The sequence below is a fragment of the Monodelphis domestica genome, chromosome 7 (assembly GCF_027887165.1).
Source record: "Monodelphis domestica isolate mMonDom1 chromosome 7, mMonDom1.pri, whole genome shotgun sequence".
Classification (NCBI taxonomy): domain Eukaryota; kingdom Metazoa; phylum Chordata; class Mammalia; order Didelphimorphia; family Didelphidae; genus Monodelphis; species Monodelphis domestica.
Genome location: NC_077233.1, coordinates 216,956,841 through 216,980,873, shown reverse-complemented (window position 1 = coordinate 216,980,873; position 24,033 = coordinate 216,956,841). Strand labels below are relative to the sequence as shown.

Below are 24,033 nucleotides of genomic sequence, written 5' to 3'. Positions count from 1 at the left end.
ACACCTAAAACGTGGGAAATCTCAGTGCCACGGTCATTTTTATATCAGAGTAAGACGAGGTTATACAAAGTATATTCATAATAACCTAAGCCATAGGTTTTAAGCTAATACAAAGCAAATAGGAGCAATGAATGCAATCTCTGAAACAAACTCCAATACAAACAAATACAAATACAAACAAACATGAAGATTCTTCAATAAAAGGCAGAATTCATACTTTATACTATTTCCAGCACTACAAGATCCTACAGTACAACCTAAAGCTAAGGAAATCTCAGTCCCACAGTCTCTGGACAAATCACTGTACCCTGTTTGCCTCAGTTTCCTCATCTGTCAAATGAGCTAGAGAAGGAACTGGTCAACCACTCCAGTATCTTTGCTAAGGAAACCTCAAATGGGATCATAAAGAGGTGGATATGATCGAAACAAAACCTCACTGTGGCCTGCAGGTAGAAAAGACTCCTTTTCCCTTTTCTCCCTTTCAAGAGACCTTGTGTCCTAGAGTCTCTCTCTTAGTTGAATTTGTCTTGAAAACTGAATATTAGAGAATATGTTGCTTGTCCCCAGTAGTGTGACTGATTCTGCACTCTGAAGTAGACCTGATGGGAGGAGACTAGGAGAGTCTTATAACCTTGGAGGGGACTAGGCAAGCCTCTAATTGTTGGTTACTGATCTGGTTCATTGTCCTTCATTTTCAAAAAGGACCAATGACATCACAGGGTGATGTCTCGACTTGTACATGAATTGGATTCAAGTGAGGCAAAGATGCACAAAATTGTCAGCTTCATCCTCTCTTTCAGAGTTACTGAAGTCCAGTAGCAAGACAAAAGTCAGCAACGAATGACTGTGACATCTTCAGTGTTTAAGTTCTAATAATTCTATAGAGCCTGCTGTAGCTGCCTTCATGGCCACTGGAACAAATTGTTCTCATCTGCCCATTATATTGGGGGTAATCTTCACTTACTTGGGGTTGAAAGCCCCTAACACATTTAAGTTTGTGGCCCATCAGTTCCCCTCAATCTGGTTTGGAGTGTATGGATGTGCAAGGTGGAAGGGCCTGCCAAACCTTTTTTAGGGCTGCTCATCCACCTTTGGTGTCCACTTGGCACTCTACACTCACTCGTGGCTGAAAAAGTTTGTAACTTCGGGAGTGGCCACAGCCCAATAAGCCATTTTGGCAGATGGATTATTGATCTGGTTTGATTTCATTCACACCAAAGAATTTAAAGCATTTGTACTCAAACAGGTGGGATGCAGCTTTCAAGTGAGGAAAAAAAGTAAGGTCCTTTGAGAAGCCCTGACAGAGCAGTAAGAAGGATGACTAATTCTGAAATAGAAAGTCAGATTGCTTGTGAAAGACAAGTGTGAGAAAAGGGAAGCTGTGAAGGCAGTAAGTGATGACTGCTTTTCCTAGCTTGGGCGAGAGAGGGAGAGATAAGACAATAGCTCTAAGGGGTATTAGTAGGGAAAAATTTTATTATATACGTATATATATAACATAGGAATGCTTGATAGGCAGCAGGAAAGTCAGTAAATAACACAAAGTAGATAGCTAAAGCTATGAGTGTTCTGAGGGAAAGAACATAAAAGAGCAGCTGGCCAAGGATTACATTTTTAGGAATAAAGAGTTCAATGGGAAACGGAGGAAGACAATTATTGAAGAATGTAGCAGTGAGGGAGATCTAAATTGAAAATATCCTTGAGAAATTCAGCCAGGAAAAATGCCAAGGCCCCACTACAGATAAGCTTGGGCACTTGCGCTGGGACGTATCCAAGGTCCCTGATAAACGTCAGCACCAAAATGCCAGGTGCAAAAAGCAACTTTCCAACAAGGACATGTAACAGGGGAATTATTCATGCTGAACCGTATATAAGACTAAATCTTCAGGAGGAAAATTGGAACTCTGATGGCAGAGTTTCCCCACTGACTCGCATCAGTTCAATAAAGGGCCTTTTCCGTGTCTGATTACATTGCCCGAGGTCTCCCTTGGTGGTGGGTGAATTCCCGGACCTTAACAGCTGCAACTGGAGAAACAAGAATGAGAAGAGTTTAGTGTGGATACTAGAGAGAATTTCAAGGATGGGGTGGAGATAATCAACAGTGTCAAATTCTGCAGAAAGATTGAAAAAAGGTCATTGGATTTAGTGCTCATTATTGAAAGGGGCAAATTAATCCCTGGCTTTAGTGATCACAGGGTGTCTGGATCTCTCCAGGTAACATTACTATTTCTCAGACGGGATCTTGTCCCATTTGAGTTGATTTTTATCATTTTTTCAACTGCAATAGATGTTTCTAAACTAGCAATGGTTGCAACAGAGAGCAAACATTACAATAAAGGGATTACCTCTTTGGGCGGGTCCTTTTCTAGCCCAAGGAAGTTAGTGAAGCACATGAACTGGCAGACTGTGGCCGGTCTCTTCCAGTTCCTCCTCCCAGTTCCCTTTCTGAATACCAACTAAGAGTTCAGGCACTCGGATTAAGGCGGAGTTGAAGGGGGCGGGGATGAAAGAACACTAGAGCCTTGGCTAGGGTTGGAGGGGGCGGAGCTTGATAAGCCAGGTGGACTGAGCCCTCTCAAATCCTAAATAAGCGCCACCTGGCAGGGGGAAGGGGGGAGGTTGGGAGCAGGGAATAAAAAAAAGCAATTGAGAGAGCGAGAGATGTCGGCGCAGGCGCAATGTCACATCCCTCGGGCCCAATTCCCTCTAGCTCCGCCTCATTCTCGCGAGAATCTTGAGTTGGAGGCGTTGCCACTTCGCGGTCGGGGTGGGCGGAGCCCGGGAAATGGGGCGGCCTCTTTAGGATCCGCTACTCGCGGGGCGGCGGCGGGATTGATGGACGAGGTGAGGCGAGGCCACGGCGGAGAGGAGCGAGGCTGGGCGAGGAGGGGAGAAGAGAAGCGAGGTCCGGGGCAGTGAGGCGGGAGGAGGGGGAGGGGGAACTGGGGAACGAGGAGGGGCAGGAGGGGCCGTTCAACCGGGAAGCTTAGCTCGGAACCGAGGAGCTTTTTGCTTAACGGTTTGCTTGTTGCTCCGTGGGTCTTGGTCCTTGCCAGTTCCATTCGGGGGGCTCCGGAGCTCGGGGCTTGCTTGGTCTCCTACCACCTGGTCCACCTAGCAAATGCGGGGGGGTGAGGGGGTCTCCAGTGATCTCTTGCAGCTGCGGGGTCTGTCCCCCTCACTCACGCACTCTTGCACTCACACTTGCACACTTACAATTACAACACACTCGCACACATACTTACACTTACACATTCCCTTGTGCGCGGGGTCTTGCCTCCCACCCTCCTGCACTGGGAACATTCCCGAGAAATGCCTGGAGCTCTGGGCGGCCCGGACGCACCTCACCAGCTGCCAGTCTCCACCCTTCAGTCATTTAACATTTAGACGGTGCGAGCCTAAGTGGCACGGAGCCAGAGGCTTCTTCCAACTCACCTTTCCAGCTCCTTTCTCCAGGGTTAATCTTCCTCCCTCTTTTACTCCCTCTCGAAGGTATTAAGACATAAGCACGTAGGAGGGCGTGGAAAGGGAAAGTGCAAACACCTGGTCTTGCCTTCCCCTAAGGAGGCCGGGGAAATGGATGAGGTGTTTGGAAGCATCCCTTTGTAGCAGCTAGGACCTTGGATACAAAGTTCTATGGAGAGAAAAATGGTCCTGGTGCCCCCCCCCGCCCCCCAATTACCTCTTCTCTTTCATAGCTTATAGCGTGTTCTAGTTTCTATTCAGTAGAATGAAGAATTCTAGGATCTATTTGCCCCCCTCAGGCCTGTGAGCCATAACATCTCTGGAAACTTTTTGTAATTTACATTCAAATTAATCTACCACTCAACTGTTAGAGACGTGTCTTTGAAAATGAGTATTGGGAAACTATTGCATATGTGGGTATGTGTCAATTCTCTATATAACATGTTTTTATATAAAATATGCATAAACAATATTTTATATAACAGCATACTTTTATATACATCTATCTGTCTATCTATGTGTGTATATCTACAAGCATACATGTGTGTTATGCATATGTACCCATAACAAATACTCTTAATAGCCACACAATGTTATGCATAATGTGTTATATAAACAAATACACATACATGCACATGTATCTGCACGTGCATATGTGTATGTATATATATATAGTGTGTGTCTGTCTGTGTAAATAGATGGATAGATAGATATCACCTGTGAATTTCCACTCGAGATTTACAAGGGAAATTGTTAGCATCAAACTCCATCTCTTGAAACTAATAATTCTGAGCCTCTAGGAGTTGTAAATTCACTGTTATCAATCTAACTTTTCCATCAGCCTGGACATTTCTTTCTTTTTTATTCTTCCTGATTTTATAAATATTGACTAAGTTCTCATGGAATTGTGTTGGTCTTTGCATTTTAAAAGTTGTCTCATTAGGGAAGGGAGTAGAACTTCAATAGCTGATATTCTATGGAGTTTTTATTTTTATATTTATTAATCTGCTTCTGAGTCTGAAAGGAAAAAAAGTGTTCATTAAATAGCACAAAGATGCTTCAGTATTATAGATGGTGCTTTCATTAGGTTTTTTTTTTCTTCCCAATTTAGTTCCCTCTAAGTTTTGGCAGAAAGAGGACCATGTTCCCAGTCATGGAATATTTTCTGGTACCACTTAATCTTACCACTAATTACAAAAGTTGAATAAATACACTTGGTTCTTTGCAGGTACTTTCAAATGATAGGTTGTTTGGTTCTTCCTAGTTCCTTTGATAAAGCAACAACTGTGCAGAATCTAGTATGATGAAGTATGAAGGTTGTGGAATAGTGTTTCATAAGTGACCTTTTGCTCCAGAACAGTTTTACCTCTTCAGCTAAAGGAAACCATGTATTAGTTGTTAACAGTAGAACTTATATCTTTCACTTGGGCTCTTAGCCACCAAGACATCATTGGCAGACTGTTGGCATTTGTAGAGATTTTGCCTGGCACTAAACACAACAAACTATAGTGTTTTGTATAATTATTAAATTATTTATTTTATAGTCAACAACATAGAAGACCCAGTATGAATAGTAATGTGAATGGCAAGCAAAGTGGATACATTCCTGTTATTATGAGTTAGTATTCCTTAATCTGTGCCTGTGCTAAAGATACCAGAACTAAGATTTCAGGTAGACAACATCATGAACTCCTTTAACTTTTCCTTTGGTTTGATGAGGGAATAAGGAGTGCAGGGTAGGTATCATACAACTAGCATATGTACCCTGACTTCTTCTCTTTCAAGAATCTGAAGAGCAGTTATGTGGCAAAGTGATGGAATTTGTTCTGTTTGTCTTCAAGGGGCAAACCTAGAAATAGTGAGTTCATAATTTGCAGAAAGGTCTCAATGTAAGGAAACACTTGAAACTGAGTAAAATGGATTGACTCCAGAGATTGTAGGCTCCCGTTTCTGAAAGTTTTCCACCAAAGGGATGTACATAAGTGAGATTCCTCTTCAGGGATGGATTGAGCTAGATGACCTTGAGGAGGGGGTTCCTTCCAGCTCTGATTCTGTGCTTTCCTACTCTCTGCTATTTCTGCACATGATTTTGAGATGCTAGATCAATGCTAATATCTGGATATGGAGGAAGAGAGAACAGAGGCATTAATAAATCATAACTTAAAGGTAGAAATACTGATATTTTGAAAATTGCCTGAATATATTTTGCCAGTATTATTACCATAACATCTGTGAAGACCTTTGTAATTTACATGCAAATTAATGTGCTATTCAGCTATTAGTTAGATATGTGCCTTTGAAAATTAGTATTTGGAAACTTGTTTTGAATAGACTTATTAATCCCACTTTATTAATAAGTTGATTTGACAAAATTGGACATCTAAAATAATTCCATTGTTGCTTTTAAGAATTAAATGTTGAGCAAGCAAGAATATTGCTGGGGAAGAGTAGCATATTCATTCACTTATTCAATTCTTTTTGAGATGAGGCTAATTGTTTTTGTTTTTTGTATAGAAGCTATCATTTTATTTTTCTTTAAGGTTTGTAAATCAACTATCAATAAAATAGTTTAGTTTCCCACACTGTGCAAGGTGCTATAGACAGTATAGACGTCAAGGATCTAGATCTCAATAAACTTACAATTTATTTGAAGAAACAATTTAATTATTTCCAAAAAAAAATATCATCTTTTTATCTGAATATATCATTCATTCCCCAATGTCTACCTAATGAGTCCTCCCTCGTACCAAAGGAAAAGGAAAAACCGTTCAGCAAAACTAATCAAACTATCATCCTACTCTGACAGAGTATACGGAATTACATATAAATTATGAGGTATTTAGATGTCTTTGTTGGGCTCTGCTTTTTTTTTTTTTAAATGAACATGTTGTACTGGATTTCTGAGGTCTCTTCCAGATATATAACTTCAGTGCTTAGAAAAGCACATTAATATAATGATGGTTAATGAGAAGGTGGGGTTTGAATTGGACTTTGAGGAAAAGTATTTGAAGAGAGTCAAGGAATGGTGTTCTAGGCAGAAAAAATAAAAAAATGAGGGGGCAGCTGAGTGGTTCAGTGGATTGAGAGGCAGGCCTAGAGATGGGAGGGCCTGGGTTCAAATTTGGTCTCAGACACAGTCTAGCTGTCTGACCCTGGACAAGTCACCTCTCCCTATTGCCTAGCCCTTACCACTCTTCTGCCTTGGAACCAATACACAGTATTGATTCCAAGATGGAAGGTAAAGGTTAAAAGAACAACAACAAAAAAAAAAACAAATGAGCATAACATAGAGGTTAGAAATCAGCATAGCTTATGTTGGGGCTACTGAGGAAACCAGCCTGAATTAAAGAAAAATGGTAAATTAGATTTGACAGGTTATCACCAAATTTTAGAGGGCCTTGAAAATCAAGCAAAAGAATGTGGGTTTGATGTGGTGAACATAGGGAGCCATTGCAAACTGTTGAGTAAAGAAAATAACTTCAGAAAGGTCAGGTTGTCAATATGCTGAGATAATTAATTAAAGGGGAAAGGTAGAGGTAGGCAATTTGGGAATCTATTTCAGTCATCCAAACCCAAGATAAGAAGGGTCAATATTTGGTTGTTGTGGAAACAGAGAGGAATGGGGGTAAGGGAAATCCAAGAGAGGTTTGAAGAGAAAAACAATTAGATTTCGTTACATTGTGTATATGGATTCATTCCCAGCATTGATTAATTGGAGGGTGGGGGGAGCAATCTAATCAAACTATCAAAAATGCAGCTCTACTGAGTCCTAGTTCATATTAACCATACTTATGAAATATTAGCCATTTTACTGAGGATCTATCGGATATATAGTTTTGTTTTTCCCTGGGGTAGACACTGTTTTGACTGTCCAATGATAAGGCATTACCAAGGAATTAAAGACATGGTTCATTGCTTCAGAGAGGTTATATTCTATTGGATCCAGGGGAAGGAATGAGTAAAAGATGATTTCTAACTTGAAATATTGGAAAGATGATGACACTGACGAATTGGAGAACAAGGGAAGAAAAGTGAATCCAGGTTCTGGGAATACAAAGACATAAGGGAAACAGTCCTTGCTCTCAAGGAGCTTACATTCTAATGGAGATACACAGCTATAAGCAACTTATGAACAAAGTGAACAGAAGATAGTTTTGGAAGGGAATGCTTGAGCTGCTGGGGTGATGCTTAAGCTGATTCTTGCAGGAAGAATTTAAGTGTTTATTTCTTTAGTGGCAGACCACTTATGATTCTCTAAAAATCTAATGATAAATTGTTCTTAGGATAAATTTAAGTGTTAATTGAGTAACTTTGTATGGAAATTGAAGTTATGGATCAGGGAAAAAAGGGAATAATCTCAAACTGCAACTCTACCATAACTCAGGAAAAGTCGGCTTTAGATATTCCATTTTAAAAGAGCTATAATGTAAGTTATGAATAAGACATAGTGATTCCAAAAGCAAATGTTGACAGCAGTAATAAAAACTACAGATTTATGTTGGCTGCAGTTATGGGAATTGGAATGACATACTTATAGTACATGATATTTATGAAACCTGCAAACATGTGTCTATTCTCCAATTTTGTTGTCATTTTCACAAATAAATAGAATGCCATGCAGGTTTCAAGATTTTAATAAAAAGGCTGTGCTACTTTTTAAGAACTGGTTTAATGATTGTATACTTCAGTCCAATTACTTGGCCAGGAAAAACTCAATGTTCTCAGAAAAAAATGACAGAAGTCTGTATCTTAGTAGTCCAAGCAGTTCTGGGAACTCTAGAATTTATTCACATGCATTTATTAAGCACCTACCATATGCTGGTGAATGTAAAGGGAAAAAAAAAACAAAATTGACCCTTTCCTTGCAAAGTTTATATTCTGTCTGGGAAGACACATATATAATCAAAGTAAATAGATATTCTTTTGTGTTTGTGTGAAATGAGCGTGCTAGCAACTGGAGGGATCATATAGAAAGTGACACTTGGGCAGAGTTTTGGAGGAAACAAGTGATTCCAAAATGTTAGGGGCCAGATGGGAGTACATTCTAGGCATGGGGAATAGCCAGTGGAAAGATTTTACTTATTTTCTTGAGTAAGAAGCAAGAAGGCCAGTTTGAGTACAATGATTTTAGGGTGAGAGTAGCTAGATATTGGTTGAAAATATATGGATGATTTCATGTAGGATTTGAGTATTTACTTTGAAATCAGTGAATAATTAGAAAAACCACAAATCTTAGAGATTCTTAGTAAGCCTTTTAGCATTTTGATAAAATGAATATTATAGACTGAATATGAATAATATAGATTAGTACAACTACATTTTTAACAGTTTGGTAAATCAGACAAGAAAAGGGCAAGTAGAAGAGAATAATCATTTATGTAGCTTCTACAACGGTGCTGGGCACAATGCTAAGCACTTTTACAAAGAATATCTTTCATTTGATCGTCTGACAACCTTGAGAGGTATTACTATTATTAACCCCATTTTATAGTTGAGGAAATTTGGGGCAAATGGATTACATGACCTAGCTCAGTGTTATATAGCTAGTAAGTGTCCAAGGCTGGCTTTGAACTCGTCTTGACTGACAAGCACTTTACAGTGCCACCACCTGTCTCCAAGAAGCTTTGTGTCGTCTATAAACCTGTCACTTTGCTACATCACAGGCCCTCAGTGTAGTTGGAAAAACCAGTAGGGTATTTTCTTGTGCAATATTTTCTGACTTTGGAAGAGTCTCAGCTTGTAATCTTGTGTTTTACAAGCTGCAAAGTTATACTGATAAGTGTTCCTGAGTGAAAGAGACTGATGAAAATTCAATATTTATTCCCTTGCCCTAGAATTTCAGTGAAATCCCTTTAATTTGAAACTTTGCCCCATGTTATAAGATAAAAACTTTGCCTCTCAAAATTTAGGGCTTAGTTTTCATTTATCTGACTAATTATAGCAAACTATGCATTTAGTGATATAATGGATCTGTGATCTTACTGATATGGGTAGGTCATCTGACCAGGTGATTGCCCCCTCCTCCCTACATTCTGCATTCTTTATCCTCTTTAATTCTTATCTGTGTTCTCTACAGATCTACTCAATGTGATGGAGGCCTTTCTATAGATTCTTGAAGATTTCTTGGGTATCTGTTTATTATTCAACCTGTCCTGTCACTGGTGATATGTTGTTTAGCTTACCCTCTTTATGCATTTCCTGGCTTATGCCTTTTAAACCATTTCAGAATAAATCTTGGATGAATTAAATATACTTCAAACAATTTTATAAAGAAATCATCTTATAGACTATTGATGTCTTGTGAAAATCAGTTTTTAAATAAGAATTTAATATAGAACCAGAGCAAATGACAAAGCTTTGGAGAGTTCCTCAAAAATTACCAGTCCAGAGACATCTTTTTTAGGCCAGGTTGACTGAACATAGTTATCTTCATATTTAGTTCCATGTTTAGTAGTACAGGGTTCTTCAGTGAACCAATGCAATATTTAGTTTCCCTTACCAGGGACAAACACATTTCTTTAACAGCTCCTTCACCCCCTATTGGTTTGAATAGTCATTTGATAACCACAAGGCCTTCTATGGCAGCACAGAGTGCTTCTACAGGGCTGCCAAGCCAGCCTTTGGCTTGCAATCCTGTAATGTTGCCTGCCCCTCCCTATGAGTCTTAACAAGCAGTCCCACCTCATATTCAAAAACAACCCTAACTTTTAACTACAGCATTTTATTTTTAATTTTAAAATTTTTTCTTATTTTATTTTTATAAAAGGGTTTGTACAAGATGAGCCTTAAGTCTTTTTCTTAGTTCTAAATTCCATACTTGTTTATTATAAGTTCCTATAATAAAATATCAAAAAAAGATGATAGGCATTGACAGCTTTTCATTTGTAAAGTTAGTTTAAGCTGTTTCACACTCACATAGATGTGTATATATTTATTTTTGGCAGCTTCATGAAATACAGAGAGATTTGGGGTTAAAAATAACTCCAACTGATTTGAAAAAAATAATTTTTTAACTGATAGACTCTGAGTTATGCTTTTTTGAAACTCAAGTTCATAAATTCAACTATCAACTTGGACTTTTTATTGTACCTTTTCTTCTTGATACCATGGTAGATCTCCTACCTCATAAAATGGGTTAAAACATTAAAGACATTGTGGCAGGTTTAGGCCAATGTCAGTAATTTAAGATGCTAAAATTTTTTTTAAATGAAAGTGAGACTTGATAATTATATATTCAGTTTATCTGTTATTCTTTATCTCAGACCCTCCGTTTGCTTCTATATCTCTTATCAATTGAGAGAGCTAGTTGCAAACTTACCACAAGTTAATTTATTTTTTATGTAAGTATTTTGGAAGGAAAACCATCAGACTACTTTAAAAAAAGGTTCCTTTCACAGGTATGTTTTATATACTGAGTAGTTTTGTTTTTGTAACTGCTATTTATGTGGCTTGTTTTGAAATTAGAAATTACTACTGAAGTATGAGCACAGAATGCTGCCTTTCTACTTAATTTCTAAAAAATTGAATTAAAAAATTCTTTCATGTTCATAATTATCTGGCTTTTGAAAAGTCAGGAACCATAAATGTTAGCTAGATTTGTTCCTTTCATGTTCTTTTTTGGGTAAAATGGAAGGAAAAGGAGCAAAACTGGTTCAACAACTGAACTCCAGGTTTTAAAATTGGTTGTTTTAGATAAGCAAAGTTTTTGCAATCTTGAAGTTTATAAATTACTAATAAATTCCTTTTATTTGTTTATTTTTTATTTTAAACCCTTACTTTCTGTCCTAAAAATGATACTAGGTATTGATTCCAAGGCAGAAGAGCAGTAAGGGCAAGGCAATTGGGATTAAGTGACTCACCCAGGGTCACCCAACTAGGAAGTGTCTGAGACAAGATTTGAACCCAAGACCTCCTGTCTCCAGGCCTTGCTCTCTATCCACTGAGTCATCTAGTAATCCCTAAATTCATTTATTTAAAAACAACAAGGATCTTATTATTCCTTGTCTTTTCTTTTTTTCTTTGTGCCTCTTTTTAGTAAGTTATGTATAGACCAAGCCTGTGTGTATACACACAGCATATGCAAAAATGAAATAAAATAGTATTTGTTAGTAATTTACTTTGTTCTTGGCACGAAGATGAACTGTGGTTCCAAGAAAAGAATCTTGAGTTCAGCATTCTGATTACTATTTAGCTTCAGTGTTTGTAGGCATTATATTTAGATTATTTTGTATAGACTTTTAATATAATTACTAATACTTCAAAAGGAAATTTAAGATGTTTTTTTTTTAAACCCTTACCTTCTGTCTTGGAGTCAATATTGACTCCAAGGCAGAAGAGTGGTAAGGGCTAGGCAATGGGGGTCAAGTGACTTGCCCAGGGTCACACAGCTGGGAAGTGTCTGAGGCCAGATTTGAACTAGGACCTCTCATCTCTAGGCCTGGTTCTCAATCCACTGAGCTATCCAGCTGCCCCCGAGATGTTTTAATCTTATATAGAATTTTATAACTTGAAGGACTTTGTGCAGGTAGTTCAACTTTATCCTAAAAATGAGGTCCAGAGAAGTGATTTGTTCAAGATCACACAATGGTACAAATAGCAGAACTAGGACTAAACCAAGTCATTTGATTCCTTGTCCGAATTTTTTTTCCAGCATATTGTGTTTTCAGCATTATAATGGGCTGTGGGTTGAAAGATTTAAAATAGTTTGTAAATAAAACAAATACAAAGGAATAAAAGTTTGAAGTAACTTTAAAAATTATAATAAGCATCATCCTTTTAAACAAAAGAAAACACATAGCTTTGAACTGCATTCTTAGTTTCAATAAACAATGGAATGTCAAGTGAGTCAGATCTGGCACATCATTTTCAAAACTGGATATTTAGTTGAATACAGGAAGGGAAAATTTATTACTAAAGTTCCAGCTAGATTTAAATTCTAAGAATGTATCTGAACTTATTGTAAGGAAAGCATCAAAATAGAGTTGTAATTGTACAATTTTTGTATTCTTTGTTACCCAGAGATCAGAGACTTGGCATCTGGTGTATATGAAACTGTCAGGAAGTGAAAGAACTTGATTTTTATATAACAAAGAAGCACAAATTCAGCCGAATTTACAAGTAAACTTGTTTTCCTTCCTTGTTATTGACTAAACTTAGCCCTGAAAAATAATAATATTGCCACCTGTGAATAAGATCCCTGGGAAGAGCCAGAAAAACAGGGGCTATGAATTTCTGCTAAAATATATTGCTGCTGTTGGTAGGGACAGCTGTTGCCACCAGAAAAAATAGTGGATCTATCAATGAAACTTTTATTACGTTTCTTGAAAATTCATCTACAAGAATAAGATTAATTTTTTCTTGTGTTTAAACTGAAAATCAAATTTTAATCATTTTCTACAAAATTTTGCAAAAGTTCAAACTGATTATTTTTTCATATGTCATTCAGTCAACAAGTCAGGCACTGCACTAGATGCTAAGGATACAAAGAGGATCTGACTCTAAAAGGAGAAGACAATATACATCTAATTAAGGAGGAAGGGAAAGAAATAAGCATTTATATAGCACCTACTTTGTTCTAAGCAATTTTCAAAAGATATGTCATGTGATCATTATAATAGCTCATGGGAAAGGTGATAGATAATATCTCTACAGTTGAGTAAACTTGGAAATTAAATGACTTGCCCAGAATCACACAGCTGCTACTTGACTAAAACTGGCTTTGAATTCAGATCTTTCTGATTCCAATGCTAGTGCTATATCTACGCCACTTTCAGCTACTTCTGGATGACACCACACACAAAATAAATACAAGAGGAGTGGTAGGGGCTTCAGTAGCTAAGGAGACCGAGAAAGCCCTCATGCAGGTGTTTAAGTTGATCTTGAAAGAAGGAAACCAGGTATTCTAGAAAGGAAAGAAGGGAATCAGAGATGAAGAGGATTCAAGAAATTCCTGGCTCATTCAAAGAAGGAGAAACATCAAATGAAAAGGCAGATCGAATATTTTGAGAGGGATCCAGCAAGAGGGTGATTATGGCTAGACCGTAGAATATAAGGAAGAAAATAAGATTTAATAAGGCTGGAAAAATAGGATGGACCCAGGTTGTAGAGAATTTTAAATGCTAAAAGTGTAGTTTGTATGTGGAACTAAAAGAGGTTATTGATCATAGGATCATAAATCTAGAGTTGGAAGGGTTCTCTGAGACCATCTAGTCTAAACCTTTTAATTTACATGAGAAAACTGAGGCCCAGAGAAGTTAAATGACTTGTCAAAGGTTCCACAGGTAATTGGGCTTTGATGGTAGAATTTCAACCTTTATCTTCTGACTGAATTTTATATTCTTTTAGGAAATGACATGATCAGGTACATTGGAGTGAGGAATGACAAGACTAGGAGGCTGATTGGAAGGCTATTGCAATAGTATAGATGAGAAATGATGAGGACCTGAACTAGGGTGATTGTGTGATTGGAGAGATGATAGTTGTAGTGGTAGAAATGTGAGATGTGTATAGAGAAGGTAAGGAGAATGAGAATTGAGAATGAGTTGTGAATTTAGTTAACTAGAAGGATGGTAGTGTTCTCAACAGAAATAGGGAAATTTGGAGGAGGGGCATATTACTTTGGAAAAGAGGATAAATTCTGTTTTGGACATGCTGAATTTGAGATGCCTGTGGAGTATCCAGGAGAGTAGGCAATTGGTGATACAAGGAATTCAAGAGACTGAATATATAGATTTGAGTAATCTTTATAGAAACTGATAATGCCATCAAGTAGGACTGTAGTATAGAGGGACCAGAAAAGAAGGTCCAGGACAGAATCGTGGAGTATATCCATAGTTGGAGGCATGACATTGATTTTCTTTCTTTTTTAAAACCTTTACCTCTTATCTGAAGAATGGTAAGGGATAGGCAACTGGGGTTTAGTGACTTGCCCAGGGTCACCCATCTAGGAAGTATCTGAGGCCAGATTTGAATCTAGGATATCCAAGGATGCTCTATCCACTAAGCCACTTAGCTGCCCCATGACATTGCTTTTCCAGCAAAGGCATACTACAAGTGTAACATTTCCTGTGTGATTAAATATGTATAAATCCCTCTTATTCCCTCCTCATCTTACATCACCAAAATGCCTTCAACCATCATCTTCTTTACTCCTTCTTTACTTGACTCATGTGAAAAGGTGACCCTTCAAGAGGCAAATCTCTATATATGCATAGATTACTTTCTCCAACAATTTACCCCTTCTGCAGTCCCATTCTTTCACTTATCTTTAGTCTCTTCCCTATTGCCTACATGAGCATGAGCTCATGTCTCTCTCATTAAAAAAAAAAATCCTCACTTGATCTGACTGTCTTGGATAGCCATTTGTCCCATATCTCTCCCATTTTTTGTGGCTAAACTCCTTTACACTATCTACATACAGAAGGTTCATCTACTTTACTTTCCTCCTCATTATTCAATAAAAACTGCTTTCTTGAAAAGTTACCAATGATCTTTTAATTAACAAATCTAATGGCCTTTTCTCATTCTTCATCCTTTTTGACCTCTCTGCAGCCAAAGTATTGTTGATCACTTTCCTTTCTTTGATAATCTATTCTCTTTAGTTTTTCCTGATTCTCTTCCTGCCTATCCAGAGACTCCTTATCACTTTCCTTTTTTGGATCTTCATCCAGGTCTCAACACTGGGGTTATCACGTAGGGATTTGTCTTGATCGCTCTTCTCTTTTTCTCTTCTTGTGATGTCCAATTCAAAATATAAATTCTATTGCTGGATGCTGCCTAATGGCTTTGAAAATCACAAATTAACATTTTTATTTATTTTGTCAAATGTTTTCCAATTACATTTTAATTTGATTGTGGGGCACTTGGTGATGAATTGGGCATCTCTGTTCTGTTCTGTTTTGCTTGTTGATCTTATTAGCTCCAAGGGGTTCAAATCATCTCTCCCCTGAAGATGTTTGAATCTTCTTATCCCTAACCACTTTGCTGACTGCCAATATCTCATCTCCAACTACCTTTTGGACATATTGAACTATATGAATTATAACTCACTCTGTCCATTAACTGAACTTCCCCACCAAAAAACCCTCCCCTTCCTAAATTTCCTGTTACTGTCCTAGTCACCCAGACTTGAAACTTAGGTATCCTCCTCAAATCTTTACTCTTGGCAGGGAAGGGGTGTGCAATATCCAGCCTGTTGCCAAGGCTGGTAGATTTTATTGTTGTAACACATCCCTCGTAAATGTTTCCTGATGCTGCCCCTACCCTGGTGCAGGCTGTCCTTGCCTCACTCCTAGATTGTGCAAGTCTCTCCAGTCTTCTCTACTCAGCCCTCGAAGAGTGATTTTCATAAAGTATAGACCTGACTGTGTTAGTCCTCAATTCAATAAACTCCAATGCTCGCTGTCACTTCCAGGATCAAATATAAATTCCCTGACTTTTAAAGTCCTTCATAACTTGACTCTGTGTTGCCTTTCCAGTATTTTTACATCTTACTCTCCCTTACACACTCGGCACTCCAGTGACTGGCCTCTTTTCTGTTGCTTTGCATACAGTTCCTATTCCATGCATTTTTACTGACTGTCCCCTTGCCTGAAATACACACTCATATCTTATTTGTAGTATTTGTTTGGGTATTGTTTTCCTCATTAGACTGTGAGCTCTTTGAGAGCAGGAACTGTCCTTTGCCTTTCTATGTATCCTCATTGTATAGTAGATGGTTAGTTGTTATTGTCATTGCTGTTGTTTTTCTTTTTTATAAACTTTTATCCCTTGGATACATTCTTGCTTTAAAAAAACCCCAAATCCTTACCTTCTCTCTTAGAATTGATCCCAAGTATTGGTTCCAAGGCAGAAGAGTGTTAAGGGGTAGCCAATTGGGGTCAAGTGACATGTCCAGGGTCGTTAGTGTTAGCTAGAGAAGTCTTATTCAGTCATTTTTCAGTCTGTGTCTGACTCTTCATGACCCCATTTGTTTTTGTTTTTTTGGTAAAGATGCTGGAGTGGTTTGTTATTTCCTTCTCTACCTCATTTGACAGATGAGAAAACTGAGGCAAACAGGGTTAAGTGACCTGCCCAGGGTCATACAGCTAGTAAGTTTCAGAGGCCAGATTTGAATTCAAGAAGAGGAGTCTGCCTGACTCCCAGACCAGCACTCTATACAGTGTGCCACCTACCTGCCCTTTTACAGGTTAGGTGCTGATTAAATGCTTTTTTACTGACTGCCATAACAAAAAACTTAAGCTGTTGAATTGTTTTACTTCTTGTAATAAAGCATAATATATGCATAAAGGAATTATGACATATTGGAAATATGACCAGATTCAGGGTCAAGAAACATGTTTTTGATGCCCAGTTTACTATCTTTTTATCGGTTTTGTCCGCTGGACTCTTAAATACTACCTGGCATTTCTGTCTGCTATGAAGTTGAGTCTGCTTTTAGGCATAGTCTTCCTTAATTAGAATGTGAACTCTTTGAGAGCAAGGACTCTTTTTTTTTTCATTCCCAGTGTTTTGTGCAGAGCTTGACTTATAGTAAATGTTTAATAAATGTTTTTCCTTTCCATGACCACCCAATCTTTGCTTGGAGACCTCTAGGAAAGGGAAACTCATTGCCTCTCAAGGTAGCCCATTCCTTTTTTGGATGACTTTTTTTGTTAGGAAATTTTCCTTTTGAGATGCTTAAATTTAACTCTTTGCAAATTCTGCCCATTATTATGATGCAAAATAGAACAAATCTAGTCTTTTTTTCATAGGACAACCTTTTAAAAACTTGACTACGACTGTCATGCATCCTTAATTCCCTTCTTTCCTAGGCCAGACATCTTGAGTTTTTTTTCAGCTTATCCTTATGGGTTCAAGGCCTCACCATCCTAGGTTGCTCTCACCTGTATACTTTTCAGCTTATTATTATTTTTCCTAAAATGATGCCATGAACAACATATTATTCCAGACGTGGTCTGATTGGGGTAGAGTATAATGAGATCTCCTTATTCCTGGGAGCTATTTCTTTTCTTATGTAGTCAAAGATTACATCAACTTTCTTGGCTGCCATATCATACTCTTGATTTACATGAAGCTTTCTGTCTGCTAAAACTACCAGATTCCCCCCCACCCCTAGACAAACTGCTTTCTTGCCATACTGCCCCATCTTGTACTTGTCTTTTTTTTTAATCCAAATATATAACTTTTACAATTATCTCCATGAAGGTATATCTTATATGATTTGGCCTAACATTCTAATTTTTAGGATAATTTTGAATCATTACCCTGTCATCTTACATGTTTGTTATACTTCCTTTTCATCATCTGTCAGTTTAATAATCACATCATCTAAACCTATGTCCAGGTCTTTATAAAAAATGTTAAAGGTCCCAGGGCCAACCATTGATCTCTAAAACACTCTACTAAAAACTCCTTCCAAGTAGACATGAACCATTAATTAATGAAACCCATCTTCCTTTTTTTGGTAGAAGGGCTGGAGAATGTGAAGAAAAAAATGTTTCCATTCATTGTGAGACACAATAACTGAGTAGATTCTTCTTTCATAATTGTTTTTCTTTGCCATAAGGAAAGGTTCAGATGCTGGAGAGGAAGGAACTAGTTCAGTCATTTAATCATTTCCAAATCCCCCCAATTGTATTACTGTCTAGTTCTTGGTTTCCACAAGAATAGAATGGGAGACTTTGTCAAATGTTTTGCTAAAATCTAGGTAAACTTTGCAATGCACTTTAGTAAAAACCCTATCATAAAATAAGAGAAGTCTCATATTACTTTTTCATGATAAAGCTGTACTGATTCTCATTGATCTTCCTATTTCTCTCTGTTTGCTATTCCTTTTAATAATATAATTTTGCCAGGAATAAAAAAAATTTACCTAGAGTGTACATACTCTATTCTAGCCACCGTTTTTGGAAACGAAGACAATGATTACCATTTTAAAATACTTCACTGTTTCTTCCTTTCTCCACCTTCTTGGTAGGTGGGAGAAGTTTATGGTTATGCTTTTTATTTTTACATTGTAGTCATTTAATGATACTGTCCTTTCTTGTAAAACAGAAAACCAGTTAAGCAAAAGTAATTATAGAGTTATGGTATCTGATAATGTATGCAGCATTTCACTTTCAGAATTCAACCAAGGGGAGGATGGTGTGTTTTCTTATCTATTTTTCAGACTCATAATTGGTTTTTCAGTTTCCCATAGCCTTTCCAACATCATTTCCTTCCATGATCATTTAAAGATCAATAATAGTGATTTAGCAGTCATACTTGCAAATTCTTGCTTTTAAAAAATAAAAAATTTAATAAGCAAAAATTTGCCCTTCTCTCTTCCCATTAAGTGTGAGAGAAAACTAAAACACCTGTTGCAAATATGTATATTCCAGCAAAATAAATTCTCTTATTGACCAGGTCAGTTTAAAATATATCTCATAATGTCTCTTCCTTTTACCCTCCCTCCTCTGCTTCCCATCCAGGCTGTCCACCCCTCCCCTAGGTAGGCTGGTGGCAGTATGGACCAGGGACTCACCAATATGGTGGTGTACTGTAGTGCATCCACCTAATTGGCTTCTCTACCTTTCTGTAGTTTAGAACTCCTGAGTTCATGCCATCTGTTGGCTTTATCCTCCCTAGTAGCAGCGATTATAGGCATGCACCATCTAACAAAGAAAGCAAAACTAACTGACTGTTTCTGACCAACATATGCCTCATTCTTCAGTTGTAGTCTTCTACCAGTTCTTTGTGGGTAGCTAGGTAGCACAGTGGAGAGAACAGGCATGGAGTCAGGGACATTCATTTTCTGAGTTCAAATCTGGCCTCAGGGACTTACTAGCTTTGTAATCCTGGTCAAGTCACTTAACCCTGTTTGCCTCAGTTCCTTGTCTGTAAATTGAGCTTAAAAAGGAAATAGCAAACCACTGCAATATCTTTGCTAAGAAAATCCTAAATGGAGTCACAGAGTCAGACATGACTGAACAATAACCACTTCTCCACTGAAGAGTGGGATGTGTCTGATTATCATTCTTCTGGACTTGAGCTCATTCATTAAATTTGGATTCTCAAAATCCAAAGTGGCCTTTGGGTGTGGTGTGAATGTAGCAAAAGACCACCTTGGCTGTTTGTTGTCAAAATATCTAAGCCTTCCTTTTTTCCATCTCCTGTTTCCTGCCTTTGCATTGGCTGAGCTGGAATGCATTTCTTCTTCAGTTCTGCCTCCTGGACCCCATACCTTCCTTCAAAGCTTTGTTTGGGCAATAAGTAGTAAGTCTTTTTTAGTTCCTACAGCTGTTAGGGTTTACCCTCTGAAATTACTTTACATTTATATCATATACATTAATTTGTGTATCTGTTCCAGTGACATTTGATCCCCACCTGTTAAGCAACTTGAGGGCAGTAATTTTTTTGTCTTTGTATGCATGATGTCTAGCACAGATTAGGTACATAAATGCTTGTTGGATTTGTTTGAATTGGATTTTTCAAACTGATACCATGCCAGAAGTCTCCTATCCTATACTTCTGTAATTCATTTTTCTAACCTAAATATAAGACTTTATGCTACTGCTATTATTTTAACCATATTCTTTATTTATGGGTATAAGCAGTTCACTTAACTTTTATGTGCCTCAGGCAACTCCTATGCTAGGGGTTATCAGAAAAAGACAGTGGAGATCTGGAATCTGACTCCATAGCAATTTACTTGGCAAGAGCCTATCACTGATAAAAATCAGATTCTTCTCAAATATTGTCATGCACTATTTTGATTCTTTGTTATAGCAGTCAAAAATCTCTGAATCCTGAGTCTTAATAATCTGCATATGGGAAAAGTGGCTATATATATTAAATATAAGATTTGTTAGTGCTCCCCTCAGTTTTGTGTAATTTGAAAATTTAATTTGCTTTCATTCTAAGTATTTATCCAAGTTATTGATTAAAATATTGGCTAAGGAAGGCCAAAGTCAGAATTTTGTTATGCTACTAGAGAATTCCTTCTAGGTTTTTATCAAACTCTCAACTTTCTCTAGTTATAATTGTTCATCCACATAATATTACTATCACAAACTACATTTTTTCCATCTTGTTTGTGAGGCTATTATGAAAGACTTTGTCAAACATTGTTGAAATAAAGAGATAAGAGACTTTTAATATTCCCCTCCTACTAATCTAGTAACCCTATAAGGAAATAGGGTTTAATTAATATGGTTCACTCTTGGATATCCCTACCTCCTTTTCTAAGAATTCAAAATCTGTTTAATAATCTATTCTAAAATTTTGTCCAATATTAACGTCAAGCTTATTGGATTATTTGGAATATGGAGTATATGGATTTTTGGAAGCCCACTTTTTTGTTTTAATGTAACATTTAGGGCAGTAAGGTTGCTCAGTGGATAGAACGCCAGACTTGGAGTCAGGAGGACCAGAGTTCCAATTTGGCCCCAGATATTTCCTATCTGTATGACTCCAGACAAGTCACTTAACCCATTTGCCTAGCCCTTGCCATTCTCTCTTAGAGTTGTTAATAAGATAGAAAGTAAGGATTAAAAAAATATATATTACATTTGAATATCTTTAATTTGGGGGCCCTTCTTTTTTTCTCCACCTCTAATAATTCCCTGAATTAGGATCATCTACCTATTGTCAGGAGTTCTTTTATCCTGCTAGGATGAGAAAGTTCAACATTTATCCTATGAATTTAAATTTACTTAAAACAGTTAAGTATACTCATACTATCTCCTTACTCATTTTGGGGTTCAATTCTTTCTCAGTTGTGTTTTCCCCCCAGATTAGAAGCTTATTCTCTTTGTTTGAAGACAAAGTGAACCAGGACTTGAAGAGTTCTTTCTGTCTCTCATTTATTAAAATAATATCTTCTCCCAGTTTAGTGCCCTATCCCTTCTTTGCACTTATTTTAAACCTCTAACTGTAGCTTTTTAAAAAAATTCCATTTTGCTCTTGATTATTTTTTTGTCAGTTTCAGCTTATTTTTGGCTTTAGCCTTTCTGCCACTACTTCTATAGGTTTATATCCCTCTTTATCAACTATATCAACTGTCTTTGTGCCTTTCCTCCAATTTTTTTTTTGTATATCAAAAATCTGAATTCATGAGATGATGCCCTTTGTAATTATATCAGCTCTTCAGGTACTTCTCTTTTTTCTTTAGTGTTATGATGAAAGAATTTCAAAATTTACATCCTTATTCCTAAATGTTAGGCACAACTTGTAGAATTAAAAGCCATTCTGTTATAAGCTTTAACCTGAGTATCATTACAAACCTTACTAATTTGTTATTGATGTAGAAAGTGAGGATATATTATTTTTTAAAAGCTACTATTTTTTAAGATTCCTATTTTTGGTTCAGAGAATATAGGGGAGAACTTAATTTTTAACCTTATTTTCTTATTGCCTTCTAGGCTCCTCACTACAGCACAATGTCTGATCCCTGTGTAGAGCAAAAGTGAACCTGAGTGAAAGGGGGGAACTTCCCCTTACCATCACAGACAGAATGACCAAGATGAGACTCTTGAGACTTTGGATTGTCCTGGGATCTGTCTTTATGATCCTTTTGATCATTGTTTACTGGGACAATGTGGGTACAGCTCACTTCTACTTACACACATCATTTTCCAGACCTCATCCTCCAGGGGCTCTCCCTACCACTGGAAAGGATGAAGAGAGAGAATTTGTATCAGATGTAGATGAATTTCTAGATAAACTCCTTAGTTCTAGTGGGAGACAGAATGACCCCTTATGGAAAAAGACTGAACAGCCTCCTCTTCCTGGCTCCAGTAAACCTATTCTGGGCAATATGGAAGAGAATGTAAGAGGTTATGATTGGTCTACTCATGATGCTAAGCAGAACCCAGATCAGGAAAAGCTTCAGGCAGAGAGGAGAAATATGTTGCGGGAATTTTGTGCCAACTCCAGCTTGGTCTTTCCTACTAAGAATCGTTCTTTTGATGATATTCCCAATTATGAATTGAATCACCTAATTGTGGATGACCGCCATGGAATCATTTATTGCTATGTGCCAAAGGTGGCCTGTACCAATTGGAAACGAGTAATGATTGTTCTAAGTGAGAGCCTCCTGGATCAGGGAATCCCATATAAAGATCCTTTAGACATTCCCCGGGAACATGTCCACAACACCAGTACTCATCTCACTTTCAATAAATTCTGGAGGCGGTATGGGAAATTTTCACGTCACCTCATGAAGATTAAGCTGAAGAAGTATACCAAATTCTTGTTTGTTCGTGACCCCTTTGTGCGTCTCATCTCAGCCTTTCGGAGCAAGTTTGAGCTGGAGAATGATGAATTCTATAGGAGATTTGCAGTTCCCATGCTGAAATTGTATTCTAACCACACTAGCCTCCCCACCTCTGTCAGTGAGGCCTTCAGTGCTGGCTTGAAGGTCTCATTTTCTGACTTTATTCAGTACTTACTTGACCCACGGACAGAAAAGCTGGCTCCCTTCAATGAGCATTGGAGACAGGTGTACCGCCTGTGCCACCCTTGCCAGATTGACTATGACTTTGTGGGGAAGCTAGAGACCCTGGATGAAGATGCAGCTCAACTGTTGCAACTTCTCAAAGTGGACAAACAGCTTCATTTCCCCCCTAGTTATCGGAATAGGACTGCTAGTAGCTGGGAGGAAGATTGGTTTGCCAAAATCCCTTTAGCCTGGAGACAACAGCTTTATAAGCTTTATGAGGCTGACTTTGTTCTCTTTGGTTACCCCAAGCCTGAAAACCTACTTAAAGATTAAGCAATATGAGGAAAGTCCCCTAAACCAAAAAACTTGTATTTTTATTTAAAAAAAAAATTAAAGTTCTTTTGTATCATGATTTTTTTTTTCTCACTGAAGACAGACCTTAATTAAGTATCATGGCTATTAATTTTTTTCCCCTTCTGCTTTTCCCTCCCTGTTTGCTCCTTTTCCAGATTGCCCCTACCAGTAGAGTCACAGAAAAGACTGGAATTGACTGCAAACAATGTAATTTTTATTTTTTAATAACTTGGGACTTTGCCATCTGGACACACACATTCTTTACTCCATTGCCTGTGTTCTTTGAATTACTTTGTTAATATTGTTTTTTAAATTAATATATTTCAGATATTTAATATGAAATATGGAAAATGAAACGATGGAGTAAAATATCATGTTAACTTTTTTGTTGCCTTTTGTGATTATTCTTCCAGCTAAGTAATGGGTGCACATACAGAAATTTAAGTATTTTTATTGCTGAAATGGCCTTGGGAAACTCAAGGTTAAAATTTAGCAAGACTTCTAGAAGTGAGGAGCTAAACTTTTAGTCAAGATATCATACCTATATGTTCAAAATTTAAAAGCCAACTTTTAAGTTAAAATAGTAACTTATTTAGCAAAAAAAAAATTGAACTCTAAAATTTGACTATAGAGGTGTAAATGTTAATTGCAAGGTTTTTGTCTTCTGACTTATGTTCCAATGCAAAGCTTTAACACAAAACAAGCAAGAATATATACTAAGATAAAAAATTTTTACAAGTGGGCATTTTCAGTCAGCATGAGTGGGGGTAAAAGTTGCATATGATCAACTATTG

The 24,033-nt window shown here is 37.4% G+C and overlaps 1 protein-coding gene across 2 annotated transcripts; it reads left to right on the top strand.

Annotated features, from left to right (window-relative positions):
• Window positions 1–2,747: 2,747 nt before the first annotated feature.
• Window positions 2,748–23,623, top strand: CHST12 (carbohydrate sulfotransferase 12). Of its 2 annotated transcripts, none has more exons than XM_001362421.4 (2): window positions 2,748–2,844; window positions 21,867–23,623. In XM_001362421.4, the coding sequence occupies exon 2, from the start codon at window positions 21,959–21,961 to the stop codon at window positions 23,216–23,218; it is 1,260 nt and encodes a 419-aa protein (XP_001362458.2). In that variant the 5' UTR covers window positions 2,748–2,844; window positions 21,867–21,958; the 3' UTR covers window positions 23,219–23,623. The 2 variants fall into 2 exon arrangements, with proteins under 2 accessions (XP_001362458.2, XP_016279411.2); XM_016423925.2 differs by having other exon boundaries at window positions 2,775–2,905.
• Window positions 23,624–24,033: the final 410 nt, after the last annotated feature.